At 33.5% G+C, this 11,591-nt stretch overlaps 1 protein-coding gene across 1 annotated transcript in view; it reads left to right on the top strand.

Moving 5' to 3' along the window:
* Positions 1–308: 308 nt before the first annotated feature.
* Positions 309–11,591, top strand: part of LOC128997610 (ATP-binding cassette sub-family C member 4-like) — a 32,175-nt gene continuing 20,892 nt past the window's right edge. The window contains exons 1-9 of the mRNA XM_054423249.1: positions 309–425; positions 473–616; positions 649–753; positions 825–929; positions 1,001–1,129; positions 1,177–1,368; positions 1,825–1,982; positions 2,681–2,815; positions 3,287–3,470. Coding sequence (XP_054279224.1) covers positions 309–425; positions 473–616; positions 649–753; positions 825–929; positions 1,001–1,129; positions 1,177–1,368; positions 1,825–1,982; positions 2,681–2,815; positions 3,287–3,470 — 1,269 coding nt within the window. The remainder of the gene's footprint in view (positions 426–472; positions 617–648; positions 754–824; positions 930–1,000; positions 1,130–1,176; positions 1,369–1,824; positions 1,983–2,680; positions 2,816–3,286; positions 3,471–11,591) is intronic.

The raw sequence follows: 11,591 nt of genomic DNA, 5'->3' as shown, positions 1-11,591 counted from the left end.
AGAGTTACCAGCAGAACAGAGGATCAGTGTGTCTGATGCGACAGCTCAGTGCTGCTCTGATGGACCAATGCTGCTACTTACTGATTGTGATGTACTTGTACTTAACAGCTGTTACATTGGTTATGCCAGGAGCTGCTAGTGATGGTGGACTGTCCAGAGCAAGGTAGACATGAGGCAGAGTTACCAGCAGAACAGAGGATCTGTGTGTCTGATGCGACAGCTCAATGCTGCTCTGATGGTCCAATGCTGCTACTTGATGTACTTGTACTAAACAGCTGTTACATTGGTTATGTCAGGAGCTGCTAGTGATGGTGGACTGTCCAGAGCAAGGTAGACATGAGGCAGAGTTACCAGCAGAACAGAGGATCAGTGTGTCTGATGCGACAGCTCAGTGCTGCTCTGTTGGACCAGTGCTGCTACTTACTGTTTGTGAAGTACTTGTTCTAAACAGCTGTTACATTGGTTGTGCCAGGAGCTGCTAGTGATGGTGGACTGTCCAGAGCAAGGTAGACATGAGGCAGAGTTACCAGCAGAACAGAGGATCTGTGTGTCTGATGCGACAGCTCAATGCTGCTCTGTTGGACCAGTGCTGCTACTTACTGATTGTGAAGTACTTGTACTAAGCAGCTGTTACATTGGTTGTGCCAGGAGCTGCTAGTGATGGTGGACTGTCCAGAGCAAGGTAGACATGAGGCAGAGTTACCAGCAGAACAGAGGATCTGTGTGTCTGATGCGACAGCTCAGTGCTGCTCTGTTGGACCAATGCTGCTACTTACTGATTGTGATGTACTTGTACTAAACAGCTGTTACATTGGTTGTGACAGGAGCTGCTAGTGATGGTGGACTGTCCAGAGCAAGGTAGACACGAGGCAGAATTACCAGCAGAACAGAGGATCTGTGTGTCTGATGCGACAGCTCAGTGCTGCTCTGTTGGACCAATGCTGCTACTTACTGATTGTGAAGTACTTGTACTAAACAGCTGTTACATTGGTTGTGACAGGAGCTGCTAGTGATGGTGGACTGTCCAGAGCAAGGTAGACATGAGGCAGAGTTACCAGCAGAACAGAGGATCTGTGTGTCTGATGCGACAGCTCAGTGCTGCTCTGTTGGACCAGTGCTGCTACTTACTGTTTGTGAAGTACTTGTTCTAAACAGCTGTTACATTGGTTGTGCCAGGAGCTGCTAGTGATGGTGGACTGTCCAGAGCAAGGTAGACATGAGGCAGAGTTACCAGCAGAACAGAGGATCTGTGTGTCTGATGCGACAGCTCAGTGCTGCTCTGTTGGACCAGTGCTGCTCAGCAAGATCAGCTTCTGTGTGAGGGAGGGTCAGATACTAGCAGTGGTGGGACCTTGGAGAGCTGGCAAGGTAAAAATACTGTAGCTGTAATTTCAAATAAGTTTACGTCCATAATTAATGAACAACATTTGATTGGTCTGTGGAAATGGACATAATTAGTGGGAAATTGATTGGGCGGTTGTGTGTTGGAGTGATTCACCATATTCACATCCTTTCCTTTCATAAATATTGTCTTCAATCTGAATGTCATATTCAGAGCTCGGTGGTTCAATTCCAAGCGAGTTTTGTTCCCAACTCAGATGTCATTTGTATTTAGGATACAATTGATGGCATTCTAAGGAAATTTTTACGCTAGATAGTAACAAGGCCAGGATTTGGACCATTCCCTAACAAACAATGTAAAAAAGTTCTAACTATCTAGAAAATCACAATAAATAAAGAAAAATTAATCAGGATTTTTTTTTTAATCATCAACCTAGTTTTTGTCTAAATCAATGTATCGCTTATCAATATTTTGTTGGTCAGACCCCATTGCTGTATCTACTGCAAGGCGAGGTGGACACGTGTTCAGGCAGTGTGGCCATCAAAGGTCGCACAGTCTATTGCCCTCACACACCCTGGCTGCTGCCGGCCGCCTCCGTCAGGGACAATATCGTTTGCGGCAAACACATCAACGAACAGAGGTAACGGTACATACATGTCTTTATACATTGAGACTTTACTAGAAGTAATCAAAAACGCTTTAAGATAGTTTGTCTATGTAGGCTTTCATCATCATGTTGGTTAATGTGTAAACTTTGCCTACTGATATTCCTCAAATCTGGACATGAATTTTGGATACTTACGTACATTTTGGATACATATATGAAGAAGTTTTAGCAGATATTTTTTATTCAAACAGCACAATTTCATTAGCCACTCACAGTGAGCTGCAGTCTAAAATTTTTGTTCACTTTTATCTTTTTTTAGCGGTATAGTTTATGTGACATAACAGCTGATGTACCAATATTTAACAATTTGTCCCTAAAGTTTAGCTTGGTCAAAAGTTGGGAAATTCGGAAGAAATCTGTAAACTACATCAGTCTTAAAAGTTGAGGCAGAAACAATTTCTGAATCTGCACTTAACCTGAAGGCAATTCCTTTGTAAGTGGGAATTTTTATCAAACCAGTTTTGCAACAATAAGAGTTAGAAGCTCTTATAGTAACTCAAGCAAGGTCAGGTCTTGGATAATTTAGGTGACTGTATGGATAGGAAACCGACAATTAGTCCTAGAGTGAGCGATTTCCTTTATAAGTGGTACTACGCTAAATAAATAACTTTGAGTCTTATACACAACTTCAACATGACATACAGTTCCCTTGATTTTGTAAATATTCTCAGACTGAAGCTGGTATTGGAGGTTTGTGGTCTCATCAGAGATGTCCAAGATTTGCCCAAGAAAGAGATGACAATCATCGGAACTGAGGATGGAGTGGCTCTCACACTTCAGCAGATTTCCAAGATCAACTTGGCCAGGTATGTTTTTATCAAAGGGCTGTAAAGTGTTTTATAGACACACATGGGCAATCGATTGGATATCAATATGAAAAGCTCTCAAAACATTACAATATGATATTTTTGTAGCCTGAGTCCATCTATGTATCTCTGTTGTGACTTATCTCCAAAGGGCGACTGTTTTTTTACATCATTAGCCTTTTCATGTAAGTTCCAAGTAAAACAGTGTTAGATTTATTTTGTAAACAATTTTAAACCTTCCTTAAACAGCTGGTTAGCAGAGCGAATAAAGTGCTTGCCTGGTGACCAGAAGGTTGCAAGTTGAATCCTGAGAAAAGTCAGAATGCTTTTAGTTAAACATTTCAAAGCCTATTCATTAACTCATCCTTCACTCATCTTCTCCAAAACGCACGCCTGTACCATCGTTTGTCAGCTTCGTAAAAAATTGAATTGAACCTACGACAAATTGCAGCTCATCATTGTACATTGCAGGACGCTCTACCACGACTGTGACATCTACCTGCTGGATGATCCGTTCAGGTGGCTCGGCAGACAAGTGTCCGACAGGATCTTCACTCGATGCGTCCTGAGGTTGCTGAAGGACAAAACTGTGGTTTTGGTCACTGACAAACATCGACACCTCGTGAAGGCCGACCAAATCATAGCTCTGCGGAACGTGAGTATACATAATATTTACCTATCAAATATAAAACATTCTAGTCTATAACATAGATAAAATAGTGGCACGATAATGAAAGAGATTCTAACGGTTCCTTTGGGACAACGATTTTTATTAGTAAGCTTTCTAATCAAGTTACTATGTTATAATTGATTCATTCACATGTTATACAAACCTCGATAAATAGTCAACCTTGATAACAAGTCTTATATTTAATAATCCCTATGATAAACTTTTTATCGAGGCTCTGCTATATCAGCTATACTTGTTCTTCGGGTAATTCGACATACTACAAATTTAGACACACAATTAGCAGTATATCACGCTTATTTTTCTTCCATCATGAATTACGGTTTAACAGTATGGGGTTCTTCTAGTCATGCCGAACAAATTTTTATCCCCCAGAAAAGAGCAGTTAGAGTCTTAGCCAAAGTGTCTCGAATTACTCACAGTAAAGAGTTTTTCATTCAGTTTAAAATTCTTACTTTGTATAGTTCTTATATTTTTAATGGTTTAATGGTTTAATGGTATCTTTAACTGGTTTTAATGGTTAAAAGTGATTTTGACACATTCATGGAAGATCAACATGAATATCCTCATAACACTAGATTTAAAAACAATATAAAACCAGTTCAACACAGACTTAAAGTATTCCATTTATCTCCTCAGTACATGGGTCCAAAAATATACAACAAATTACCTTCTTCAATTAGGGACAATGATTCATTCCCTAAATTCAAAAAGAAGTTAAAAAACTTTCTTTTGGAGAAGGCCTTCTTCTCATTGGAGGAATAAATGGAAGCTGTGTAGATGTTAAGGCTCAGCATATGAAATTTATTTTAGTAATATTTTTAGTATAGAGACTATAAATTATTGTAACAATGACGAATCACCTGTCTGATTATGATGTTATGTGATTATTGGAAAATAAATAAATAAATAGCGTTGTTTTTCTTGGCAATTTTAAATATTGTACACGAAGTACAGAGCCTACAGAAAATTGATATAATATATCTTTATATAATATAGTTCATAATATAGCTGTGATAAATGCTTGTTCTTTAAAATGTGACTTTAAAAATTGAATGAAATGGGACATTTTATCAAAATTATATCTTCCTCAAAAGCGATTCCACTAAAATGCATTAAACAAAAATTAATTTCTTCATCACACACGGCACAAGTTAGCAACAAGGGAAATCAAAAGAGTAAATTTAAAAACTAATTGCAAAAAAACTCTGGGATTTTAAACAACGTTGAAAGATAAAGTTTCTGGTTAAACTTGACTTGTCATCATCCTTTACAACATCGTTAACTTTTACGTCCTAATATAAGTTGAAAAGAAACCGTGATGTTCCTTTATTACCTGTCTTGTACTGCTTCTCTAGTCAAGTTGGATTGAACTTTATTGTTGATGTAACTAATTTTTATTCCCAGAAGAGTCTACATTCTACAGTTTTGACACAACAAATACAACCTTGTTCAATCATATTGTTTTAGTACATAAAAAAGGGTTTTAGTATAAAATATCTAATAATAGTAATGTTTCCTTGCTTTTTATGAGAATTGATAATTATTTTTATCATTAGGTATTGTATAAACTTCGACAATATTTCTCTATACAATGATTAGAGGTTGTAATATTACATTTCATACTACTGAAACCACTGTTTTTCTAATTATCTGCTATCTCAATTCAACATTATTTTGACAGTAGATCATCTTCGGTTTTTATTTTTGGATTACAGGCAAACCTCGTTTGAGGTAAAATTGTAAAATTCGTAATTTTAAAAATTCTTCAAATTTTTACCTGTGAGGAAATGAAAAATATTCCCTGTACGGGAAATTTGCTAATAATATGCAATATGAAATTGAATAGTCCAGCGACTGCAATAATAAACAACATCAAAATGAAAATATTCTAGGATCATCACTGGATTATGACGATACATAATATTCTGTTTTACCTCGTTAGAACTTGTATTCTAAAAAAAAATACATATCACATAGGTACCTCCCTTAAAATTCTATATTTAAACAATTGGCCGGTTTTATGCGGTACAGTGTTACATGGCCAAATCTGTTGAATACATTTGCCAGTTGTTAGACCAGACTCTATAGTCAATGTATTAGGGCTAAACTTCCACAACAGAGTTATCCTTCTAAGCCCTTGATACAATTGTGTAGTTTAACTACATCAGGTTTAGTCACTGTTCAATGAGAATGATTAAAATAAACAAAACAACAATCATAAAAGTATTTAGGTAAACATGAAATTAATTATTTTAAATCAATAATTAAATTATTGTTTAGTTGTCTTGCTTTATGTATGTAATTTAAGACGATTTTTCTATTGTGAATAAGGTATATAATGTTTGATGTGAGTTATTAGATTTGTCAGAGAGATTGACTAGTATTATACTCTTATTAAATTTTGTACGTATTTAATGTATGTAAAATAAAACAAAAGAATTGAACAATTATGTAGATGCTTTGGAAAACACTGGCAATTCTCTGAACACAAATAAGAACTAAACAAAAGATGTTAACCTAGCATAAATATTATCTGATCGTCCATTTAAAAACAACATAGGCCTACTGTATTTTGAAAAGCTTACAACTCTTTTTTAATTAAATGTCAGACTTTCATGGAGATATTCATTTATCTATTTGTCGTTTCTCATGAAAGTTTTGTTTAAAAAAACCAATAAAGTGCAAAAGTTAAATTGGAATAAGTTAAAACAACTATAATAATTGAGTCAAAATAAGCCACTAATTTATAAAACTTGTATGCAATCTAGAGAAAACCTGTTTTCAAAGACATGGACCATCATGAGGATCAGGAATTTTTAAAACAAAATCTCATATAATAAATTAGACTCACAGACTTAAGCTCATCCCCAATTAACCGACAAATAAATTTTTTACTGGACTAAAAGTTGTTTTAAGTGTTGAAGATAATAACGATGTAAATGGTGATGAGTTGGCCCTTTGCCGTTTCCTACTGTAAAAAACTTCTTAATTCGACTTCCGGAAAACTTCTTCTTTCTTTTTCAACAGAAACTTCTAGGTACCTTATGAATTATTTCTTCCTGCACTCCAAAGGACGGAGATAAAAGTTGGATACAAACAGTTCAAGAATTGAGACAAAAATAAAGTTATTGTAAGCCTAGTATTTTATGAGGTTACAAATGTAAAAAGTTTTTTACTGTTCATGATTGGGTTGATAAAAAATATTTTTTAGTTATAACTTAGTGTTTTTTCACCTTTATCAGAAACAAGATGCAGTGATGACAAAATAATATAGTACTTTAAAGCAACTAAAGAAAAATATTCTTCTACAGTATCATTGATTAACCATAAAAAAATTGGTAATATCATTGACATAGTAAACAGTATTATCTACTGTATAATCACCAGTCAATAAATTAATTGACTTTACCTAAATCACCTTGAGTACAAAATAAGTTCCTATAAACGGCTGATTGATACTTGATAGATAAATGATGTATTTTTTAAAATACCAATTTAGATGAGGACGCCACCTAGGTGCATATTTTAACCCGAATGTTATGAGTGAGGATGAGTGTAGAATGAAGTGTGACGATCCGTGTAGCTTTGTTACTGACTAAAATCAGCTGATTTTTTAGCTTGCAGTAAATTTTTACTGTTCATAATTCTTTTAGAAATCGGTCATACTAATTTTGAAATTGCCGACTTCATAAAAAAATAGTAACTACAGTAAAATTTTTTTGATTGTACTGAGCAGCATGTATTGCCATCTTGGGCGTCGCCCTATACACGCAGACAGATATAAATTGACATACAAATTTTTTTGGCCTTTTAGACTATGAAAAGTAAAAACAACCGAAGACTTCACGATGCTTTTAATTGTCAATGTTCCGACAGAACGGGATTTCATCATCCATCTATATCATAAGATCAGAAAATTAGAAAATATCCAAACTTGATGATGACAAGTATAACTGTTCAAAACCAATACTGTAACCTATAAAATATTTCTTACACATGTTCATAATCTTGCAAACTATTACATGATAAATTTTACTATTTCTAATATCGTTAAAATAAGTTTGCTATTTCATCCATTATTATGTATTAATTTAGAACGATTCAAACTAAAAATAAATCAAATCACCAACATTTCGTATTCTAATACCACAGTCAGGATAAATATGAAACATGATTTGCCACAGTGGCATTAGCTAAGTGAGGGTTTTGTCACTCAACTTTGTTAAACATCATTCAAACTTGCAACACAGGAAACCTCTTCAACATCTCAACACACGACACATGAGAGCTATGATGACATTGTGTATGGCTGCCTCTATAACATCAGAGTAGTAAAGTTTCATCACATTTATCAACAGTTTTTAACTCAATTTTCTTATAAAGACGTAATTTTAGTACAAAATGAATAGTAAAACTGTGTAAGATAAAATTGTAGTTATATTTTCAAATTAAATAATTGAATTTGACTGATCAAAATCAGACGATAATAGTTTTTATAAATGTAATATTCTGTGGGTTAGAACATTTTAATAAATAACTTCTTGATCAGCATCGTACGTGTTATTAAATTTACGAAAAGTAAATAAAGAAACGTCTTATAACACTTAAAACATATATTTACGCTTATACTGTTACTCACAAGACGGTAAATATACAAAAAAGGGTGGTAAACGGTGATCGACTTCGATTGGACACTCCAATAATCATCAGATCCAATAGGCCAATGACATATAATAAACAGTAACAATGTTTCAGTTTTAACAATGTTTCAGTTTTAACAATGTTAACAATGTTTTAACAATGTTAACAATGTTTTAACAATGTTAACAATGTTTTAACAATGTTAACAATGTTTTAACAATGTTTAACAATGTTAACAATGTTTTAACAATGTTAAACAATGTTAACAATGTTTTAACAATGTTAAACAATGTTTTAACAATGTTAAACAATGTTAACAATGTTTTAACAATGTTAAACAATGTTAACAATGTTTTAACAATGTTAAACAATGTTAACAATGTTTTAACAATGTTTAACAATGTTAACAATGTTTTAACAATGTTTAACAATGTTAACAATGTTTTAACAATGTTAAACAATGTTAACAATGTTTTAACAATGTTAAACAATGTTAAACAATGTTAACAATGTTTTAACAATGTTTACAATGTTTACCAATGTTAAACAATGTTGACAATGTTTTAACAATGTTTAACGTACATTGTCTACCACCCGTCACACTCCTGTGATCTTGAGTCACCTGGTAGTGAATGCCTTAATCGGCCGTTCGTTCTCACAAAAAATAAAATACTTTACAATTATTTATTAATAGTAAACAATAGTTTCGTACCGTACATGGGGGTAAATAAGTCCGTATGTTATTTTATGTTGTATGTAGGTAAATAATGTGTAGGCATATAATATTATGGCAATATATAGGCCTTAGTAAATTATATGTAAGTAATAATAATTTTATAGATAAAAATTATTGTTTTTTTTACTATTCTGTATAGGAAACAAGTTATACCAATTTAAGGAGTTTTAACACATCCCATTTTCTTCCCTTTCATACAACCAACTGTTTCATCATATTTGTACACAATCACATGACATCTTCCTCTTCAATATCTTCTTAGAGTTGTAAAAAGAATACATACAAATTTAGAGAAATGAGAATAGAAAGCAAAATAAAAATGCAATTGAAATCACTTAAGATAAGTGCTATTCTGCAAAGTTGACATAAAGTCTAGTTACAATAAGCTTGAAGTACAAATCGCATGGCGAAGTATTCTTGATCTCAAACTTTACACTCACACTTTATCTTTTGTAGCAATGGAATTGAAACAAAATTTGTGTTCGAGGCCACTCAGTTTCAAAAAGGTTTACAAAGTTTTCGTTGTCTCTTTTAAACCAAATAATTAATATTTTATGTATCGATTGCAGCATGATTTTCTTTAGAAACATTTATTATTTATCGCTAAAAGTGAATTGAAACATTGACTTTAAGACTGTAGCCAATTTATTATGAAACTAGAACACAGTTAAACCTCAAAATTTAAGCTTTACTCTGAGATTCTTTTCTCTGATACTATTCACTGAAACTATTTAATCCTCTTAACAAATTCTATGGATTAAAGTACGTTGATTTTTAAGTCTGGCTTGTTCAAAAAATAAGTTTTTTTTAAATCAGTAATTTACATTAGAACACTCTGTCGTTGGCTCGACAGACCAATTTCCAATTTCCAACCATTTTCCAAGCGTACACAAAATACATGTCTAATAAAAGCTTGCTGTTTTTTTTGTTTGGTTGGAATTATAGAGTGCAGCAAAAGTAAGTAAATGCAGCAATTAGCAAATTTCTGTACTAATTTCAGTGCAAGGTAGCCCACTTTGTCGGGTGACTGTAGGAAAATATAGTTTTATCCACAGTTGAATATTACACTTTCAATCTTATTTGTAGACAGCTATAATGTTATTGCCCAGGAATAATGAGATACAATATAGAAATACTTTTTTGTAAACGCAATGAATGGACGGAGACATAATTGACCATAGAGCGCTGAGTGTAGTTTTATAATCAACGATTGTACCTTATGTGGAAAATCTATGCTTCCATATCCTTTAAAGAACTACATTTATAGCTACAATAAAAACTAATGGATTGAATTGAATTTTTAGCAAAGCGAACCAACAACAAACATCAAATAATGAATAATCTAATGTTTTTGAGATTCCATTACATTCAATAATTTAAAACATTATCCCGAAGCACACACGTCATATTGACGTAGGTGTAAACATAACACAAAGGTTTATTTCAAATGACATTTCCACAATATAGATAAACCTGGTAACCAACTGAAGGCTTTGATTATGTAAACACCACTGGCCTCGCTAGATAACTGGATAAACTCACATGACAAACAGACAAAACTGATTAAGTTTTGGTCGGGCTGTGAATGCGTTGGATAAGAGCTTACTCAGCTCTCTGTGAAACCTGGAATTTGTAACTCTGTGTATTTTGTCACATCTGTATTGAAATTTAGTTTTGTTGGATTTTGTATTAAATAATCAATTGTTGAATCAATAGTTTAGAGCGATGATGTGTTGGTTGTTTTACAATTAACAATAACAATACAGTAGGTTGTATTTATTAATTTAAAATTTGTTTGTTATCAATATTATAAACAATAAATTGTTGTGTATGTAATGAATTTCCGATTAGCTTATGACTGAAAAGTACACGGTAAAACAATATCATTAATGTATTTAATTTAATGACCAATATCAGCAAATTGACACATACTTTCTCTTGAAGTGCATCTGTTACGCTCAATGCTCAAACTCCGAATTCGGACAATGTCCGAAATTTTTTACCCACTTCGCGATGATAGAAATACCCACAACCCGATGTGGACAATTACTTCCACACTGCGTTGTGGGTATTTTGGAATTGCTCAATCGCCGAAGAACGTTTAAAGTTCGGCATTTGAGTAAACCAGTTTACCCACAATGTGGTCTGGGCATTTCGCTTCGGCCAATGTCCGAATAAAATGCTCACTCCGCGACGTGGGTATTACACGCCGTCCACATCGCAAAGTGGATAAAAATTCAGGACAGTGCAAAAATGAACCGTAAATTTTTACAGAATTGGGGCTGGTACAATTTGTAAGGTTAAAAGAACAATAACATACACAATTTTAATGTAAATAGTAGTTTGAACCTTTTTTAATGAAAATTAATTTAACGTTATTTTATGGGTTTTTGTGGAAAAATCGCAATTAAACATCAAAATAAAAAAACCCTTTGGAGATACAATTCAATGATACAATACAATAATTATAGAACAAAACTAGTTTTCTTCCAGTATACGGACAAATCATTTACAAGATAATTAACAAAATCATTTTAATATAAAATTGTGTTATAAAATACAATGTACACGATTTTTAACAAATCTCCCAGTTGAACCACGTGATGTAGTTAAACTGACAAACGTATCGAGGGCTTAGTCAGCCGCTGTTGTGGGAGTTAAACTCTTGTTACAGCGACTGTGACTATCTCTCTGTGTTCTCTTTCTAC

Source organism: Macrosteles quadrilineatus, unplaced genomic scaffold, assembly GCF_028750875.1.
Source record: "Macrosteles quadrilineatus isolate MER2022 unplaced genomic scaffold, UCM_ALF_1.0 Scaffold_6__1_contigs__length_79288215, whole genome shotgun sequence".
Lineage (NCBI taxonomy): Eukaryota > Metazoa > Arthropoda > Insecta > Hemiptera > Cicadellidae > Macrosteles > Macrosteles quadrilineatus.
The sequence above is the reverse complement of the archived record's forward strand: the minus strand, read 5'-3'. Positions and strand labels throughout refer to the sequence as shown.